The following is a 19,244-nucleotide window of genomic DNA, read 5'->3' on the forward strand; positions in this document are numbered from 1 at the left end:
GCTGAGAAGGAGCAAGTAGAGAAATTAGGAGGTATGATGAAAATCAAGGCAGCTGGGGTTTAATTGACTCTGTCTGGCCTTAGCCACTCACTGACATTAGAGCCTCCCAGCCTTTCTGGGTCTCAGTTTTCTATGTGTTAATACATACAGTGTAATTATATAATTTCCTTGAAAGATAAAGATTGCAGAGAATAGACTAACTCAGACAACCTGAGAATATACTGGGCTACACCTAATGGAATGGTGGTGGTGGTTTAGTTGCTAAGTTGTGTCCAACTCTTGAGACCTGATGGACTTTAGGCTGCTAGGTTCCTCTGTCCATAGGATTTCCCAGGCAAGAACACTGGAGTGGGTTGACATTTCCTTCTCCAGGGGATCTTCCTGACCCAGGGATTGAACCCATGTTTCCTGCATTGCAGGCAGATTCTTTACCACTGAGCCACCAGGGGCTTCCCACACCTAATAGAAGTTTTTGGCCTAGTTCTTACATATAACTTTGATAATACTGCTAGCTATGTTATTTGCACTTTGCTTATTTTATGAGATTGTTGTTTCCTGCATTACCAAATGTGTGACTGAGCCTCCAACAAAATAATAATAACTAGGAGACTTGGAGCAGTTGATCAAATACATAGTTCTGTATGCAATCGATAATTGTAATTACTCTAGATATGGAAGGATACAAACAAGAGGAAATTTTTCCTGGACCATAAGAGACTGAGTAAGACAGGTTGGTCCAGCCCTTTGGTTACTGTTGACAGTAACAGTGCACCGAGTGGCCTATCAGCAAAATCTTCTCCAGACCTAAGAATGAGTTCCTTGCTCCATGGGATGAAATGGTCATGAAATGCTTCCCAAAGTATGGTCGAATCTGTAACCATGAGGGGGCCCTGTCAACCACAAATTGCCACCTACCTCTACAAGAATTAAATCGTGAGCTGGGGCAGCTGCTGATTTTCAACATCCCCCAAAAATTGTTCACGGTGGAGAGCAAAAATGAGACACTCTGTGCTCAGGGAAAAGCTGGCAGAGTGGGTTTTCAGATAGATATTTTTAGGAGCTGATTTTACGAGCCTAATTTTTGTTCCTCCTCTTATCTAGAAAAGCACTAAAATCCTTCACAGTGACAATGGTTCCTTGTGACTAGCAGCAAGCTTCACCAGACTAGCAGAAACCTTCTGGAAAAATATGTGCTTGAGTATATATATTCCCTCTTTACCAAAACCAAATATATATACTGACATCCCCCCACCCTGCATCTTCGGAGCAATTTCTCAGAGCCATCTGAGGTGCCGTCTTCCAGCCTACAGTCCTCATTTTGCCCCCAATAAAACTTAACTAACACAACAACAACAACAAAAATACCTACAGTCTAGATAAGGCCGTGATGTATAGGGCTTGGGGAGAGGAAGTGTACCCTCAATAGACTCCTGCCACACAGAATATTACCTATGGTAGGTGCCCAAATAATTATTTTTTAAAATGGACAATATCCAGCCAAGTGGCACTTTACAGTTTATGATGCACTTTCAGATGCTTTATCTCAGTTGATCCTGTTAATGATCTCATGAGATAGGCCAGGTATTATTATTTGCATTTAAGAGATTATGAAACAAGTTTGGAGATAATGGTCAGCATTGGAGGTGCAAAGTTTTCTAAAACACAATGCGCTTTCTCTTCTGCATCTTGATGCTGAAGAACATCAGCATCAAGAAACATGAAAAAAAATATTCCTCTCTCTCTATAGAGCTGTTCTTTGGATTTCATCATCGGCTCACCCAGATGGCTTCACCAGACCCCTATATGCAGCATCCCTCTTATGGGGTACCCTCTATGCTCCAGAACATCATGAGCTTAACTCTTCATTGCACAAATTGCCCTGAATTATACTGTCTAATTGGGCTTCCCTGGTGGCTCAGATGGTAAAGAATCCGCCTACAGTGCAGGAGATCTGGGTTCAATTGCTGGGTTGGGAAGATCCCCTGGAGGAGGGCATGGCAACCCACTCCAGTATTCTTGCCTGGAGAATCCCATGGACAGAGGAGCCTGGCGGGCTGCAGTCTATGAGGTCTCAAAGAGTCAGACACGACTGAAGCGACTAAGCACACACACTGTCTAACTACTTGTCTGCCTCTACTACTAAACGATAGCTTCTTGAGGGCAGAGCCTGAATCTTGTTCAGTGTTTCATCCCAAGGTCTACCTCAGTGCCTGCTCATGGGTGCTCACAAATATTTGTTGAATTAACTGAAACTCAACAGAATGTTTGAGGAGTGCCTAAATTTACCACATGGAAAGTTAAAAGTCAAAACTTTCCTGTAAGTTTCCTGTCCACAAATAATTTTATGCATTGATTCTAGCTTCTACTGAGTCAATAAACTGTTCATATTTTATAAGAATGATTTTAAACTCCAAAATTCAAAATGGACCACATTGACATTGAAATTTTCAGACCAGTTACCCTTGTATATACTCCCACAATTTAATGTCAATAATACTGGGGAAATGGATGCTTAAGCTGTTAAATCTTAAGTTAATGTATATGTACCAGATTTTCGTGAACTAGCCATTAGGTCCTAAGATATAAACACTTTCAATAGATAAGTAAATAGGCAACATAATTTATAATTGTTAATGTTTTTGCTGTTTTTACTGGAAGTAATTAGCATCTTTAAACCTCAAAAGTTTGGCTTATTTATATAATATTCATAAAATGCACCTGAAATGATATCTACCTTTATGAGATTTTAGTTTTCAAAAGATCTGATTCATGTTGATGTTTGGCAGAAACCAACAAAATTCTGTAAAACAATTATCCTTCAATTAAAAAATAAATTTAAATTTGTTTAAAAAAGAAGCACAAACACACACAAAAAAATCAGAAGGGGAAAGGGAAGTTTGTAGCAAATGATACTTGGAATAAGGAGGTGCACAGCTTAAGTATATACATCATTGATGTCAATCCCTGCTATTCCCTTCCCTGCTTTCAACATCCTTAAATAAATGAAGGAAAAAGAATTACAGAGATGCTGCTGCTGCTGCTAAGTCACTTCAGTCGTGTCCGACTCTGTGCGACCCCGTAGACGGCAGCCCACCAGGCTCCCCCGTCCCTGGGACTCTCCAGGCAAGAACACAGGAGTGGGTTGCCATTTCCTTCTCCAATGCATGAAAGTGAAAAGTGAAAGTGAAGTCACTCAGTCGTGTGCGACTCTTTGCGACCCCATGGACTGCAGCCCACCAGGCTCCTCTGTCCATGGGATTTGCCAGGCAAGAGTACTGGAGTGGGGTGCCATTGCCTTCTTCATACAGAGATGCTAAAAGAATGAAAAAGAAAAAGAAACAGATTACTAAAACCAATATATATATATATATATATATATATATATATATATTACTTAAAAACAAGACATGGGCAAGAGGCATTTAGAAATGGCCTCTAAACTGTGGTTTGCTGTATATTTCAGTCCAGTTGAAGATCTAAGTCAGCCCTGATCTTATTACTTTTCTGTTCCCAACTAGGATTTTCTGGCGTCGGCAGGCTCACTTGCTGTCTGGGATCCGGCCCAGCACCATCACCAGCTCCTTCCCCCACCTTATGTCCAATGTGGACGCAGCTTACGAAGTGGCTGAGAGGGGCACAGCCTACTTCTTCAAAGGTACCCTCACGGTCCCTCAAAGAAAGCAGTGGCGGGATACAGGACACCGGTGTTGTTAGTGATCACAGAGCAGTTCCATCCTGCTCCTCAGACTGGGGATGAAACATCCTTCCACTGTGTTGTGACAGTGACTGTCACACTCTTCCCAGAGCCAGAGATGTAGTTTGGTGAGGCTCGGTGATAAGCGAGTGTCCAGGAAGGTAGAAACCTGCTCCCTGCCCTCCCCGCCCCGCCCCCCAGACCTCTGCTCTGAGAGCCTCTGATTCACAAAAGTCAGCGTGGAAACCTCAGGAAAGCAATACAAGCATCTGGGAGCAGAGAGATGCCTGGACTCTGTCTCCAGCCCTTTACTATTTGAGTGCCTCAGGGAAGTTATCTAATTGCTCTGCATCTTCATTTCTTCCTGTGCAAAATAGTTATAGTAATAACATCCTTGAAGATGGAAGCCAATGGAAATTGTCCAGCAAATGTTAACTCTCAGCTTAGATTGTACTTTCTTGATGCCGAGGGCTGAGGATAGAAGATTAGCGCCAATTTAAGCATGAATCAGCATTTGTGTTTCACTTGCCCCTTCTCTCTCACACATATATAAAACTGAAATGAGATTATACAGATGAAAAATTTCTTGAAAAAAGTGAATGTGTTGCATTTAAGACACAGCTGTATCAGTATTATTGCCTTCATAAGGCATGACTAGGGATTTCTTCCTCCAGGGCAAGTTTTAAGTCTTTTACTGAACTGAATAGAGACTTGTATCTCCTCTTGGGTTTTAGCCATTGCAAATATCCCATAAACTAGCCCCATTTGTAATCCTGCATAGGAATCCTAATGAGTGAAGGGCATCACTAAATAGTAGAGTTTTTGTAAGCTTTGATTTCTGGTTCCAGGACCTCACTATTGGGTAACAAGAGGATTCCAAATTCAAGGTCCTCCTCGGACTATTTATGACTTTGGGTTCCCAAGATACGTGCAGCAAATAGATGCCGCAGTCTATCTCAAGGATGCACAGAAGACCCTTTTCTTTGTGGGAGATGAATACTACAGGTATGGCTTTTCTCTTTTTGATCGTCCAGCTGTATTCAATGAGAAGGAAAAGTCCTTTTGCTGAAAAGAATGCAAAAGGCAAATTTACAACAGGCCGCTTGACTCTTCTCAGTCCCTAGGGTGTCATTTACTGATGGTTGACACTGTCTTCAAGATACAGAACCATCCAAATAAGTGAACCATTCATTCACTAATCCCATTGTTTGGTGTCTAACACATGAAACATCCTGATCTTTCAAAGCACTCATTAACTGTACGCCCAGTGGCCTGAAAGAGTGGAGGCACCATTCCCAATTCATAACTACCCCCCAGGAATGCCTGAAAGAAGAACTGATTCCTTCTTATATGAGTGTATTTTATTGATGCATGAGTATCACTGCATTCCAGAATGCTCTGTGATTTTGTACAAAATGAATGTGGTGACAACCGTGGGGCTCTTTGAAGCAAATTTTTGCTGAAAGGCAAAGGCCTTATTGCTAAGTTCTTTAACCTAGAACATGAAAATTCTTCTTATCCAAAGATCATGTGTAATTTCCATGCCTGTCTTACAAGAGGTTACTATAAGCAGATTCAATCACTATGCACAGGGTCACACCTCGTCTCTCCTGCCTCATCTCACTGCCTTAAGTGACTCACGTTGAAGAACTGGGTACAACTCTGTCAAGCTCTGCCTCTACATCTTCTCTAGTCACAGTTCTCACTTTAGCATTCCTTGTCTTTCTGAACTTTAAGAGAGAAGCAAAAACAGATTCTAAACAGGTGACTATGCTAAACTCTTTAGGTCTATGTTAGGACCTTGTTGGCGGTGGAAAATGGCTCAGCTTTGGTCCAAGGGTTTTCATTTTATTTTATATTACCTATTTTTAATAACCATATCTGTGGCATAAAATAAATTTATAAATAAATATCTGTCATCTTCCTCTGCTTCTTCAGTTTAGAGCTGAAAAAGTAATCTAACAGAAGCACAGATATACTTCAGGAAAACTTATTTCATAAAAATGAGTGTCAAACATGGGCCTTCCTGACTCTTCCGAGGCACCGAGAGCCTTGGAAGCGTTGCTCAGTGTCTTGTGTTGTCATGAGTTGACACTTCCAGTCCAATGTTTAACCACTAAGCCAGCTCCTTTTCTTTCAGAACTTCCTTTATAAAATAGGAATAGTTATTAAGTTAGGGACTTAAGTTATTAAGTCCCTAGTATGTGCTGGGCGTGTTCTCCAAAGTTTTTCTTCAAGATAAGGTGGCTGTCATCACCATGCTGACCTACAGGGAGATACATATTGAGAAACTCAACTCCCATTTTAGGTTTTCAGAGAATGGCGTCCAGAGATGGCGTGTACGAGCTGACATGGGAGAGTTGTGATTATCCATTTAACTTGTCAAAGTCTGTTCACAGTCTGATTCTCCCTGGGGGGATTATCCACTCTCATAATTTCTATTGTCCATTCATTGCCTAGAACTTTGGGTTCTAGTCTTTGGACTAATCTACCACCCACTAGAACCCAAAGTCACACATGTACCTCCAGCCAAGCAGGACTGAGGCTTAACAGCTAACATGAGGAGCTTGGTGAAAGGTTTTTAATTCTCTGTAAATCAAGGATAGGGAGGGAGAGGATCTCTGATATTAATGATAGCTAATCACCCCTGAGGGAATAATACCGAAACTTTACAATTGAACCTCTGTGAGGATCTATTAAGGAAAAGTCTTTGGCAATCTAGATAAACCAAATTCATTTGAAGTTGGCCTAGGACATTAATTCAAATATTAAAGAGCTCATTTTGCCATAAAGGAAAAGAAATCACAGTTGCCACTTTTGATATTAACCTCCCCAGGTTACTGAGGATATTAAGTGATATAACAGATGTAGCTACCTAATACACTGCCTGGCATATTGCAGATGCTCAAAAAGAGTAACAGGTTTCTCAGGAAACAGGTCAGGTGGTCTGGTATTCCCATCTCTTGAAGAATTTTCCCCAGGTTATTGTGACCCACACCATCAAAGGCTTTAACGTAGTCAATGAGGCAGAAGTAGATGTTTTTTCTGGAACTCTCTTGCCTTTTCGATGATCCAACGGATATTGGCAATTTGATCTCTGGTTCCTCTTCCTTTTCTAAATCCAGCTTGAACATCTGGAAATTCTTGGTTCATGTACCGTTGAAGCCTGGCTTGGAAAATTTTGAGTATTATTTTGCTGGCCTGTGAAATGAGTGCAATTGTGCAGCAGTTTGAATAATTTTTGGCGTTGTCTTTCTTTGGGATTAGAATGAAAACTGACCTTTTCCACTCCTGTGACCACTGCTGAGCTTTCCAAATTTGCTGGCATATTGAATGCAGCACTTTCACAGCATCATCTTTTAGGATGTGAAATAGCTCAGCTGGAAGTCCATCACCTCCACTAGCTTTGTTCCTAGTGCTGCTTCCTAAAGCCCACTTGACTTGACACTCTAGGATGTCTGGCTCTAAGTGAGTGATGACACCATCGTGGTTGTCTGGGTCATTAAGATCTTTTTTGTCTAGTTCTTCTGTGTATTCTTGCCACCTCTTAATATCTTCTGCTTCTGTTAGGTACATACTGTTTCTGTCCTTTTTTGTGCCAATCTTTGCATGAAATATACCCTTAGTATCTCTAATCTTCTTGAATAGATCTCTAGTCTTTCCCATTCTATTGTTTTCCTCTATTTCTTTGCATTGATCACTGAGCAAGGCTTTCTTATCTCTCCTTGCTCTTCTTTGGAACTCCATTCAGATGGATATATCTTTCCCTTTCTCCTTTGCCTTCAACTTCTCTTCTTTTCTCAGCTGTTTGTAAGTCCTCCTCAGACAAACATTTTGCCTTGTTGCATTTCTTTTTCTTGGGGTTGGTCTTGATCACCGCCTCCTATACAATGTCATGAACCTCCATCCATCATCCTTCAAGCACTCTGTCTATTAGATAATCTCTTGAGTCTATTTGTCACTTCCACTGTATAATTGTAAGTGGTTTGATTTAGGTCATAGCTTAATGGTCTAGTGGTTTTCCCTACTTTCTTCAATTTAAGTCTGAATTTGGCAATAAGGAGTTCATGATCTGAGCCACAGTCTGCTCCCAGTCTTGTTTTTGCTGACTGTATAGAGCTTCTCCATCTTTGGCTGCAAAGGATATAATCAATCTGATTTTGGTATTGACCATCTGGCAATATCAAAGTGTAGAGTCGTCTCTTGTGTTGTTGGAAAAGGGTGTTTGCTATGACCAGTGTGTTCTCTTAGCAGAATTCTGTTAGCCTTTGCCCTGCTTCATTTTGGACTGCAAGGCCAAACTTGCCTGTTACTCCAGGTATCTCTTGACTTTCTACTTTTGCATTCCAGTCCCCTGTGATGAAAAGGACATCTTTTTTCAGTTCTAGAAGGTCTTGTAGGTCTTCATAGAACTGTTCAACTTCAGCTTCTTCAACATTAGTGGTTGGGGCATAGACTTGGATTACTGTGATATTGAATGGTTTGTCTTGGAAATGAACAGAGATCATTCTGTCGTTTTTGAGATTGCACCCAAGTACTGCATTTTGGACTCTTTTGTTGACTATGAGGGCTACTCCATTTCTTCTATGGGATTCTTGCCCACAGTAGATATAATGGTCACCTGAATTAAATTTACCCATTCCAGTCCATCTTAGATCACTGATTCCTAAAATGTCAGTGTTCACTCCTGCCATCTCCTGTTTGAACTTATATGGTAATTAACAAATAATTGCTTAAAATGTTGTGATAATTAACAAGTTATTGCTTAAACCTAAATATTCCTATAAATAGCAATCCAGTCAAAGAGTTCATCAAAGAGAATTCTCTTTTTAAACACTGACGTGCGTTGACATTGCACTGAAATCTCTGGTTCTGGCAAGGCAGATACAGTACTTTCAGCAATGAGAGTCTTCTATTTTACACTCTCCAACACCCACACTGATTTGCACCATAGGAAATATGACAAATAACCTTGACCTACAGCTCAGAAGTTCAGGAAAAGCTAATGTATCATTTTTATTAATAACTGCCCCCCTGTATTTGACACATTTTGCTCAGCAGGGCCTCCTGTGTATGACATCTTATAGTCTATAAAGCCCTGTATCAGATAGAAATTATGTTCAGCTGCTAGAAAGAGAGACCCAGTAATAACTGTGACTTAAACACCACAAGGGTTTTTTTTCTCATATGTAAGATGTCTGAAGTTTTACAGATTTAGAGCGCTAAGACGGGTCCGTGGCCAGCAGGGTCCCAAGTTCCTTCTGACGATTTGCTATAGTACTAGCAGGCAGCTGCCCCTCTTAACGATTGCCAGAGGATTCCAGGTGGCCAGCAGTGCCTCAGTCACTACATCCTATGCTGAATAGGAAGAAGCCAGGCTGGAAAGAAAGAGAAAGGAGGCAATGACGTTCTATAGGAAAAGCACACGGACACACCCCAAAACACAGAAGCCTCAAGTTACACACCAATAATTTTACTATATTGATACCCCTGGACAGTGTATTAGGATTTATTTTCCTTAGTCATCCCTCGGGTTCTTCTTTGGTAAAGAATCTGCCTGAAATGCATGAGAATACCTGCAATGCAGGAGACTGCTTGCAGTGTAGAAGACTGGGGTTCAGTCCCTGGGTTGGGAAGATTCCCTGGAGAAGGAAATGGCGACCCACTCCTGTATTCTTGCCCGGAAAATCCCACGGGCAGAGTGGCCTGCTGCTGCTGCTGCTAAGTCACCCCAGTCGTGTCCAACTCTGTGCGACCCCATAGACAGCAGCCCACCAGGCTCCCCCATCCCTGGGATTCTCCAGGCAAGAACACTGGAGTGGATTGCCATTTCCTTCTCCAATACACGAAAGTGAAAAGTGAAAGTGAAGTCGCTCAGTCGTGTCCCACTCTTAGCGACCCCATGGACTGTAGCCTACCAGGCTCCTCCGTCCATGGGATTTTCCAGGTGAGAGTACTGGAGTGGGGTGCCATTGCCTTCTCTACAGAGTGGCCTGGTGGGCTACAATTCTTGGAGTTGCAAGAGTGGGACATGACTTACTGACGAAACCACCGCCACCACCTAAGAGTAAGAACCCACACATCAGTGTAATAGTAGTTTAGAGTGGAGCAGGCCATAGAACTACAAAGTGAAACCCAAATGGGGCTCTGCCAGGCTGATGCCAACACATGGTGCCCCACCAAATGACACATCGGGGAAACATTACGAACAAGGGCTACTTCCCCAGTCTCCTGTTTGCTTTTATTTCTTCCTTGCTTATTTCTAGACAGCCTCAATGATCCACCAGTTTCTTTCTTTACATTACTTCCACCACCTCTGGATAATTTCTCCCTGTAAGTATTCTCCCTTGCTTACTAACACCAGAGCGGTGATTACACCAAGGAGCTTCTGGGAACTCTGGAAGCAGGGGATGCCATCAACTCCATCATTCTTTGAGATGGTCAGTGTTTTCTAAAATTTGTGTAAAATGACTTACAAATGTATAGATACAAGCCCTTTTCCACTCCTAAATCATTCTTTCTATACAGATAGACTAGAGTCATGATTGAAGCTCAGTTGTGTCCAACTCTTTGCGACCTCATGGACTATACAGTCCATGGAATTCTCCAGGCCAGAATACTGGAGTGGGTAGCCTTTACCTCCTCCAGGGGATCTTCCAAACCTAGGGATCGAACCCAGGTTTCCCACATGGCAGGCGGATTCTTTACCAGCTGAGCCACAAGGGAAGCCCAAGAACCCTGGAGTGGATATACTATCCCTTCTCCATAGGATATTCACAACCCAGGAATCCAACCAGGGTCTCCTGCATTGCAGGCAGATTTTTTACCAACTGAGCTATCAGGGAAGCCCTAAGTAGGATACGGTCTTCCAAATTCTTTCCTTCCTGGATCCCTCAAGAATGCTGAAACTGGATCTGTTTATTTAAGGATTTTATAGTTAATCAAAATAGGGAAATAATAAGTAACAAAAATAAGAAAGATGGATAGATTTCAAAATCTTGTTTTTTAATTTTTTTTTTAATGTATTACCAAACTATCACATTCATGCCCATATTGGTCATGATTACACGTCAGGGTCTGTCCTAAGACCTTTACATGCATGACAAGGCACAAAGTTTGCTGTTTAAGAGTGTAGACAGGAATAAGAGAGTGTTCATCTCAACTCTGGCATGTTGGATCATCTTTCTGTTGGATCATTTCTGGATGCGGGCATAGTATCTACTTCATTGAGTTGTGGAAATCAATGAGAAAAATGTGAAATTCCTGTCATATAGTAAGGACTCAATTCATATTGAGTGTTATTAATGCCCTCAGCAAGTTGTACAGTTGAAATTAAATGTATAGATAACTAATTAAAAGCAACCCAGATGCCACAAGTGGCCTCATGAAAGACTGCACAGGGATCATTGGGGCAAAACCAAAAGGAAATGGCCAATTCTAGCAAAATTGTCAAGAAAGAGTTTTTAGAGGAAGCAATGACTGAGCTTCATTTTGAGAGTTGAGTAGGAGTTTCCCAGACAGGATGGGCAGGGTGTCTTCCAGGCAGAGAGAGCAGCTGAAGCAAAGGCACCGATGCATGAACAAGCCTGTGTATAGGAGGAAAACCCCAAGTAGTTCAGTACAATTAGAACATGGGCTAGGATGAGAGATGAGGTCCAAGAACGGAGATCAGGAAGGGCCTATGCCTTTCTAGGAGATCAGTGCTAATTCGGAGAAAATAGGGATATCTGTAAAGGTCTTAAACAGGGAAATAACTCATTAAGGTTTTTGTTATATCACTCTGGAAGCAGTGCAGCTGTATTAGACGGGGACAAGACTGAAAATCAGTCAAACCACTTAAGCCAGAAAGTAGTGGGAAACATCTTCAGGGTGCTTAAGGAAAAAATGCTCAACCAAGAATCCTATATTCTGCAAAGCTGTCTTTCAAAGATGAAGGCAAAATGAAGACATTCTCAAATAAACAAAAACAGAGAATTTATCACTATCATCTTCCTTACAAGAAGTAGTAAAGAAAATTCTTCAAGCAAGTAAATACAGACAGTAATTAGAAAATCTGAATCCACATTAAAAAAAAGAGCACCATTAAGTGCAATTATGAAATTATAAGATAGTATAAATGTATATTTGCTCTAATTTTTAAATTAACTGTATAAAATCACACACATATATATATAATTGTATTGTTGGGCCTATAACATATAGAAAGATTTGTTTCTTTCTAAAGAAAGCAGAGTATGGTAAGTTAAAATATGTATATGGTATGCTCTATAGCAATACTAAGAAAATAACTCTATTAAATGAAGTGAAAAAATCACAAAAGAAATTTAAATTGTATGTTGGAAATTTGTAACTAATGCAAAAGAAAGCATAAGGAAGAAAAAGGAACTAAAAAAGATGTGGGATATGTAGAAAATAGAAGTGGTATAAATCCAGTTATATCAGTAACATTAAATGTGAATAGATTAAGCAATTTAATCAAATTACAAAGGCTGTCATACTGTATTAAAAAGCAAGATGGCACTGTGTACTCAAGATACAAATAGACTGAAAGTTAAAAGGATGGGAAAGAAAAAAAATTATATATATATATATATATATATATATATATATATCTCATGCAAACCATGGCCATAAGAAAGCCAGGGTACATATGATAACAGGCAACAAGAAGTATTAAAACAATACTTTTAAAATAAAAAGTGTTACTAGGAATAGACAGGGACGGTTTATAGCAAAAGACAGATTACTCTACCGAAAATACAAGACAACCTGACAATAGGGCCCCAAAATGCGTGAAGCAAAGAAACTGGCAAAAACGAAGGGAGAAAACAACCTGTGAAATAGTCATAGCTGGAGACTTCAGTTTTTCACTTTCAATAATGGACAGAACAACTGGAAAACAAGATCAATTAGGAAAGGAAGATTTGAACAGCACTATAGACAATGGCACCCCACTCCAGTACTCTTGCCTGGAAAATCCCATGGACGGAGGAGCCTGGTAGGCTACAGTCCATGGGGTCGCTAAGAGTCGGACACGACAGAGCGACTTCACTTTCACTTTTCCGTTTCATGCACTGGAGAAAGAAATGGCAACCCACTCCAGTATTCTTGCCTGGAGAATCCTTGGGACTGCAGAGCCTGGTGAGCTGCCGTCTATGGGGTCGCACAGAGTCGGACACGACTGAAGCGACTTAGCATAGCATAGCATAGCATAGCATAAGCCTCCTAGACCTGATAGGTGACTATGGAGCACTTCATTCAGTAAAAGAAAACTACAGATTCTACTGAAGTACACGTGGAACGTTGTCCAGGATAGATAAGAAGTTAGGCCACAAGAGAAGCCTCAATAAATTTAAAATCATTGAAATCATACAAAATATCTCTTCTGATTACAATGGAATGAAGCTAGAATCAAATACCTGAAAGAAAACTGGAAAATTTACACATAAATGGAAATTATATATCACACTCTTCAACAGCCAATGGGATGAAGAAGAAATCACAAGAGAAGTTAGAAAATACTTTAAGATGAATGAATATTAAAGCACAACCTATGTTGATGCAGTTAAAGCAGTGCTCAAAGGGAAACTTCTAGCTGTAAATATCCATATTGAAAAAAAAGAAAGAATTCAAATCAATAACCTAACTTTCCACTTAAGACACTGGAAAAAAGAGCAAATTAACTCTAACAGCAAGAAAAAGGAAATAATAAAGATAAGAGTGAAAATGAAGTAGAGAATAAACAACTTGAGAAAATCAGCAAAGCTAAATGTGTTTCTTTGAAAAGGTCAAAAAAATTTATAAACATATCACTAAATTGACCTAATACAAAAGAGAAAGCCAAAATTACTAAAATCAGAAATGAAAGAGTGAACACAACCTTACAGAAATAAAATGGACTATAAAAGATGAACAATTGTGTGCCAATAAATTAGAAAGTCTAGACGAAATAGACAAATTCCTAGAAAAATACAAAGTGATTTAAAAAAAAAACAAAACAAAGTGAGTCATGAAGAAATAGACATCCTGAATAGACCTATAACAAATGAGAAGGTTTAATTCATAGTATAAAAGTTATCCACAAAGAAAAACCCAGGCCTACATGTTTCCTGGTGAATTCTATCAAAACTTTTAAAGAAGAATTATTGCCAATTTTTAACAAACTCCTCCAGAAAGTAGAAGAGAAAGGAATACTTCCCAACTTATTGTATGAGGCCAGCATTGCCCGTATATGAAAATCAGATGAAGGCGTCATAACCAAATAAAACTTCAGACCAATATCTATTATGAATATGGATGCAAAAATCCTCCAAAAATACTTCCAAACCAAATCCAGAAGCATACAAAAAAGAATTATACACCACGACCAGCTGGCAATTTTTCCCCAAGAATGCAAGATTGGTTTAACATCTGTTCATCTATAATAACATCTATAATTGATTGATTATATCAATTAATATAATATACTACATCAATAGATTTAAAAATTAAAAACCATAAGATCACCTCAATAGATGTAGAAAAAGCATTTGACAAAATCAAACACTGTTGCATTATAAAAAAAGCATTCAACAAACAAGGAATAGAGGGAAACTTTTTCACTCTGATAGAAGGCATCTATGAATACCCACAGCTGATATCATTCTCAGTGGTGAAAGACTGGATGCTTTCCCTCTAAAATCAGGAACAAGACAAAAATTTTCATTCTCACCACTTCTATTCGACATTTTACTGGAGGCTCTAGTCAGGGCAATTAAACAAGAATGAATGATATTAAAAAAAAGAATGATACAGAAGATGGGAAAGAAAGTAAAACTATTTGTATGTCATATAATCTTTTACATAGGAAAGCCTAAGGAACCTCAAAAGAAAAAAAACTATTAGAACTAATAAATGAGTCCACAAATTTGTAGATATGTTCAATATGAAAAAATCTAATGTATTTCTATATACTTTAATGAACAATGCAAAAATGAAATTAAGAAAGCAATTCCATAGCATCAAGAAGAAAAATACACTTAGAAATAAATTGTAACAGAAGAAGTGGGAAACTTGTAATCTGAAAACTACAAAACAGAAGAAATTAAACAAGATCTAAATGGAAAGATATCTTATCTTCACGGCTCAGAGCCCTAATGGCAGTGTTCCCCAAATAGATCTATAGACTCAACACAGTCCCCGCCAGAATACCACTGGTTTCTCCTTGGAAATTAAGAAGTTGATCTTAAAATCTATTTGGAAAATCAAAAAAACCAGACTAGCCAAAATACATTGAAAAAGAGGAACAAAGCTGGGTAATTCAGACTTCCTAATCTCAAAACTTACCAGAAAGCAACAGTAATCAAGACAATGTGATACTAATAATGAAAACAGACATATACATAAATGGAATAAAATTGACAGTCCATATATCTATGTTCAGTTACTTTTTGACAAGGATGCTAAGGCCATTCAATAGGGAAAGAATAAAATTAAGAAGTAAAGCAAAATTAAGAGAATAAACAGAAATTACAGTTTGTACTTATGTAGTTTGACATGCTGGTAAGATCAAAGAATGGAAATGTCTGGAAGGGAGTTGGACATACAGGTCTTGAATTTAGAGAATTCAGGCTGGATATAAATTTGCATTTCATCATACAATCAGGTAGTAATTGAGATCATCAGTCCTTTTCAACATTATTACTAATTCTTTGTTCCAGAATTTTCTCATAGCCACTTTCCTCATGGGGATGCACCTCATCTAGGATGATGTGTAGCGGGTTCTTACTCTTCTCCCTTCTTGTCATTTCTGACCATTCTCCCCCCTACCCTCTCTAGTTTAGATCATAAACATCCCTTCCTCCACAAGAACCATGTGATTGCTGGCTAGAAGTGGATTATTAACTTCAAAGGGGATTCCACTAGAAATTCCACTAGATTTCACTAGAAAGGTCCCCTTGAAGAAACTTCCTGAAACATGTACCATCAATACATGTGTGCATGCTAAGTTGCTTCAGCCGTGTCCAACTCTTTGCAACCCTATGGACTGTAACCCACCAGGCTCCTCTATCTGTGAAATTTGCCAGGCCAGAATACTGGAATGGGTTGTCATGCCCTCCTCCAGGGGATCTTCCCGACCCAGGGATGGAACCCGGGTCTCTTATGTCTCCTGCATTGCTAGGTGGGTTCTTTACCACTGGCACCACCTGGGAAGACAGTATCTTGCATACTTAACAGTAAATTCCTCTCTCTGCATCCTTTCTCACATTTTCTTTAAGCATTGTTTAGCAGACTGAACTCCCGATTCAGTAGTTCAAAGAAGACAGAATGCTGTTAAATTTTGCCATTGACACAAGTTAGAAATCATCACAATGTAAATGCTAGAAATTTCTAACAAATCTAAGTTCTTGGCAAAAAATTAAACAATTCGCAGGTACTTTACCAAAATACTCCCTAAATCCTTAGATTTCAAATGTGGAGAGTAAGATAGTATATATGAAAAAGCATATCAGATATCTATAGCCCTACAATATTGCAGTTAAACAGTATTGCTAGTAAAGTTTAACTGTCAGTAATGATTTGTTTAATTTCTATACCCATTGATCAGTGTTAAATGATGAAACAAATACCCTCAAAGGAAATAAACAGAGTTATTGGTCAATTGTTTTTAGTTGGTATTTGGGTTTCACAAACAAGACCTTAGTGGTGAGAAAATGTATGCAACGCTTTTACCAGGTTTCTAGTATACAGGTGGCGCTAGTGGTAAAGAATCCTTCTGCCAAAGCAGGTAGATGTAAAAGATGTGGATTCAATCCCTGGATTGGAAAGATTCCCTGGAGGAGAGCATGGCAACCCACTCCAGTATTCTTGCCTGGAGAATCCCATGGACAGAGGAGCCTGGAGGGCTACAGTCCACAGGGTTGCACAGAGTTGGACACAACTGAACTGACTTAGCACACACACAGTATATAGTATATTTACAATAAATACTTTCTTAGTATTCAAATATTGATGGTTTATTATGTGTTAGAAATCACACTATTTTCTTTTTTTCTCTCATCTTCCCATCTGCCTTCTCAACAATCTTGTGAAGTAGATATTGTTATCTTCATTTCACCATTAAAAACATTGCATCTAAGAGCTCAAGTGGTTAAGTCAAGGCCACACTGTCAAAAGGAGTCCATCCAAGGCTATATCTTATGCCCTCTGAGTCCAGATCCAGAAGTCCTTTCCATCTACCATGTGTAGTCACTTTTCATTCTCTTCACCATCTATTTATTTACTGACAATTAAAATAACCATGCCCATAATTCTCATCCTGTCATGTAATTTTATTTTCTTTAACCCTCAGCAAAATCCTCAGTATAGTATTTACCGTAGACCTTCTAACTTCATTTTTGCTGAGGTCTCTGGACTGCCTCCAACATTTTCTAGTCCTCCTTTCTTCCTTTTTTCTCACCTTGGCCTACTGCTGCAAAATGTTATCCCAATGAAGTGTGTTTAAAAAATTAGGCAAACACTAAACTCTTTGATGACTCAGGATCCCAGACCAAATCACACATTCACTCAACTTCATCCTAGCCAGCCAGTTAATAAGCTCTTGGGACCAAATGAAGTGAAAGTCGTTCAGTTGAGTCCAAATCTTTGTGACTCCATGGATTGTACAGTCCATGGGATTCTCCAGGCCGGAATACTGGAGTGGGTAGCTGTTCCCTCCTCCAGGGGATCTTCCCAACCCAGGGATCGAACCCAGGTCTCCCACATTGAGGGCAGATTCTTCACTGCCTGAGCCACAAGGGAAGCCCTCTTGGGGCCAAAATAAACAGCCAGTAACTTGGGCCAGCCCTTGATTTCTACATGTGCCAGGCATGTTTCTGTGTGCATGTGTGCCTGTGTGCCTGTGTGTGTGTATGTGTGATTTCTCTCATGCTCATGACCACTATATTCCAGATAAAGAAACCAGAGCTCAGAGCACTTTCTCCTGATCACAGAGCCAGCTCATAACAGCGTCAGAACTGAAACCCTGACTGTGCCATCTGACTGTGCTCTCTGCTCTATAACAGAAATCCTCAAAGTGAAAGTGAAAGTCACTCAGTCCTGTCTGCAACCCCATGGACTGCACAGTCCATGGAATTCTCCAGGCCAGAATACTGGAGTGGGTAGCCTTTCCCTTCTCCAGGGGATCTTCCCAACCCAGGGATCGAAACAAGGTCTGCTGTATTGCAAGAGGGTTCCTTACCAGCTGAGCCACAAGGGAAGCCCAAGAATACTGGAGTGGGTAGCCTATCTGTTCTCCAGCGGATCTTCCTGACCCAGGAATCCAGCCAGGGTCTCCTGCATTGCAGATGGATTCCTTACCAACTGAGCTACCAGGGAAGTGAAATCCTCAGACACCTGTCCAAAAACCAAGGAATAGACCATCACAAAGTTTTCATTAGTCCACAGAAAGATAAATATAGCACAATAAAGACATAGGAGGATGTAATCTGGGTCAGTATTATTGGCAAGAACCATCTTTTCTTCTGAGATTATGTTGTTTCTGCCTTTTTTAGTATTAAAGTTTCTTTTTTTATGAAATTATGATGAAAATAGGTGATAATTGTTATTCTGATGGTTAATGGTAATGTTCTTACTTGGTAAAATGAGAAGTAGGTTAACACTATGTTAACTGCATAAGGCCATCTACATACACAGTGTCTATGTAAGAGGTCCAAATGAAATATATATGTTATCAGCTAATCTTAAAACGTGGGCTTCCCTAACGGCTCTGGCCCTGGATGGTAAAGAATCAACCGCATTTCGGGAGACCTGGGTTCGACCTTTGAGTCAGGAAGATCCCCTGGAGAAGGAAATGGTTACCCACTGCAACATTCCAGGACCACATGACTTATGTGTCAGACTGATACTTTGACATAGATTTTTATTGAGATACTCTTTGGAAAGCAGTTATAGGGTAAGGGGCAAGACGGCAGAGACGCAGCTGGCAGAAAGCGAGAGGGACTATTAAATGCCTAAGTGGTAGAAGGGACGAAGAAAGGAAAAATGATTTCACAGGTTTGCCAAAATTTTTGCCTATGTTTTTATAAATGTAATTGAAAATTAAAATTTTCAGCTGGATATTGCTTGTCCAAAATTTCTGCTGAAATTGTATTTACATATAATATCATTGACTCCATTATTCTCTGAATAGATATATAAGATTTCAAATGTCACCACTGCTGTTAGCAAACTAAGCACACACGTAAAAAGAAAAAAAAAAGAAAGAAAGATCACTTTTTCAAACCTATTGGATTTTTCTATTTTTTTCTATTGAATTAATAGTCATCATTTACTCTTGAAAACTTATTCCATATTATTTAAATGTTTTTTCTATTCTCAAGAAAAGATCTTCACTCTCTCCTTTCATACTTTCCAGATTTGTCAGTACGAGCAGATCCCAATTTGTAATAGGTTTCCCTACAGATATTCCTTGGCCAGTCACTTGTTTGGAACTGAGAGCACATTTTGCTGTAAAATGATGTAAATGGTGATGAAGTTCTTAAAATCACTCATAAATGTTTAATGAACACAA

General features: G+C 39.6%; 1 protein-coding gene across 1 annotated transcript in view; it reads left to right on the forward strand.

Moving 5' to 3' along the window:
- The window catches only part of MMP20 (matrix metallopeptidase 20), a 59,694-nt gene that overhangs the window by 36,707 nt on the left and 3,743 nt on the right, over nt 1-19,244 (forward strand). The window contains exons 7-8 of the mRNA XM_081545910.1: nt 3,519-3,655; nt 4,543-4,699. Of these exons, the coding sequence (XP_081402036.1) occupies nt 3,519-3,655; nt 4,543-4,699 (294 nt within the window). The remainder of the gene's footprint in view (nt 1-3,518; nt 3,656-4,542; nt 4,700-19,244) is intronic.

The sequence above is a fragment of the Giraffa tippelskirchi genome, chromosome 11, assembly GCF_054371585.1.
Source record: "Giraffa tippelskirchi isolate mGirTip1 chromosome 11, T2T-mGirTip1v1.2.pri, whole genome shotgun sequence".
Classification (NCBI taxonomy): Eukaryota; Metazoa; Chordata; class Mammalia; order Artiodactyla; family Giraffidae; genus Giraffa; species Giraffa tippelskirchi.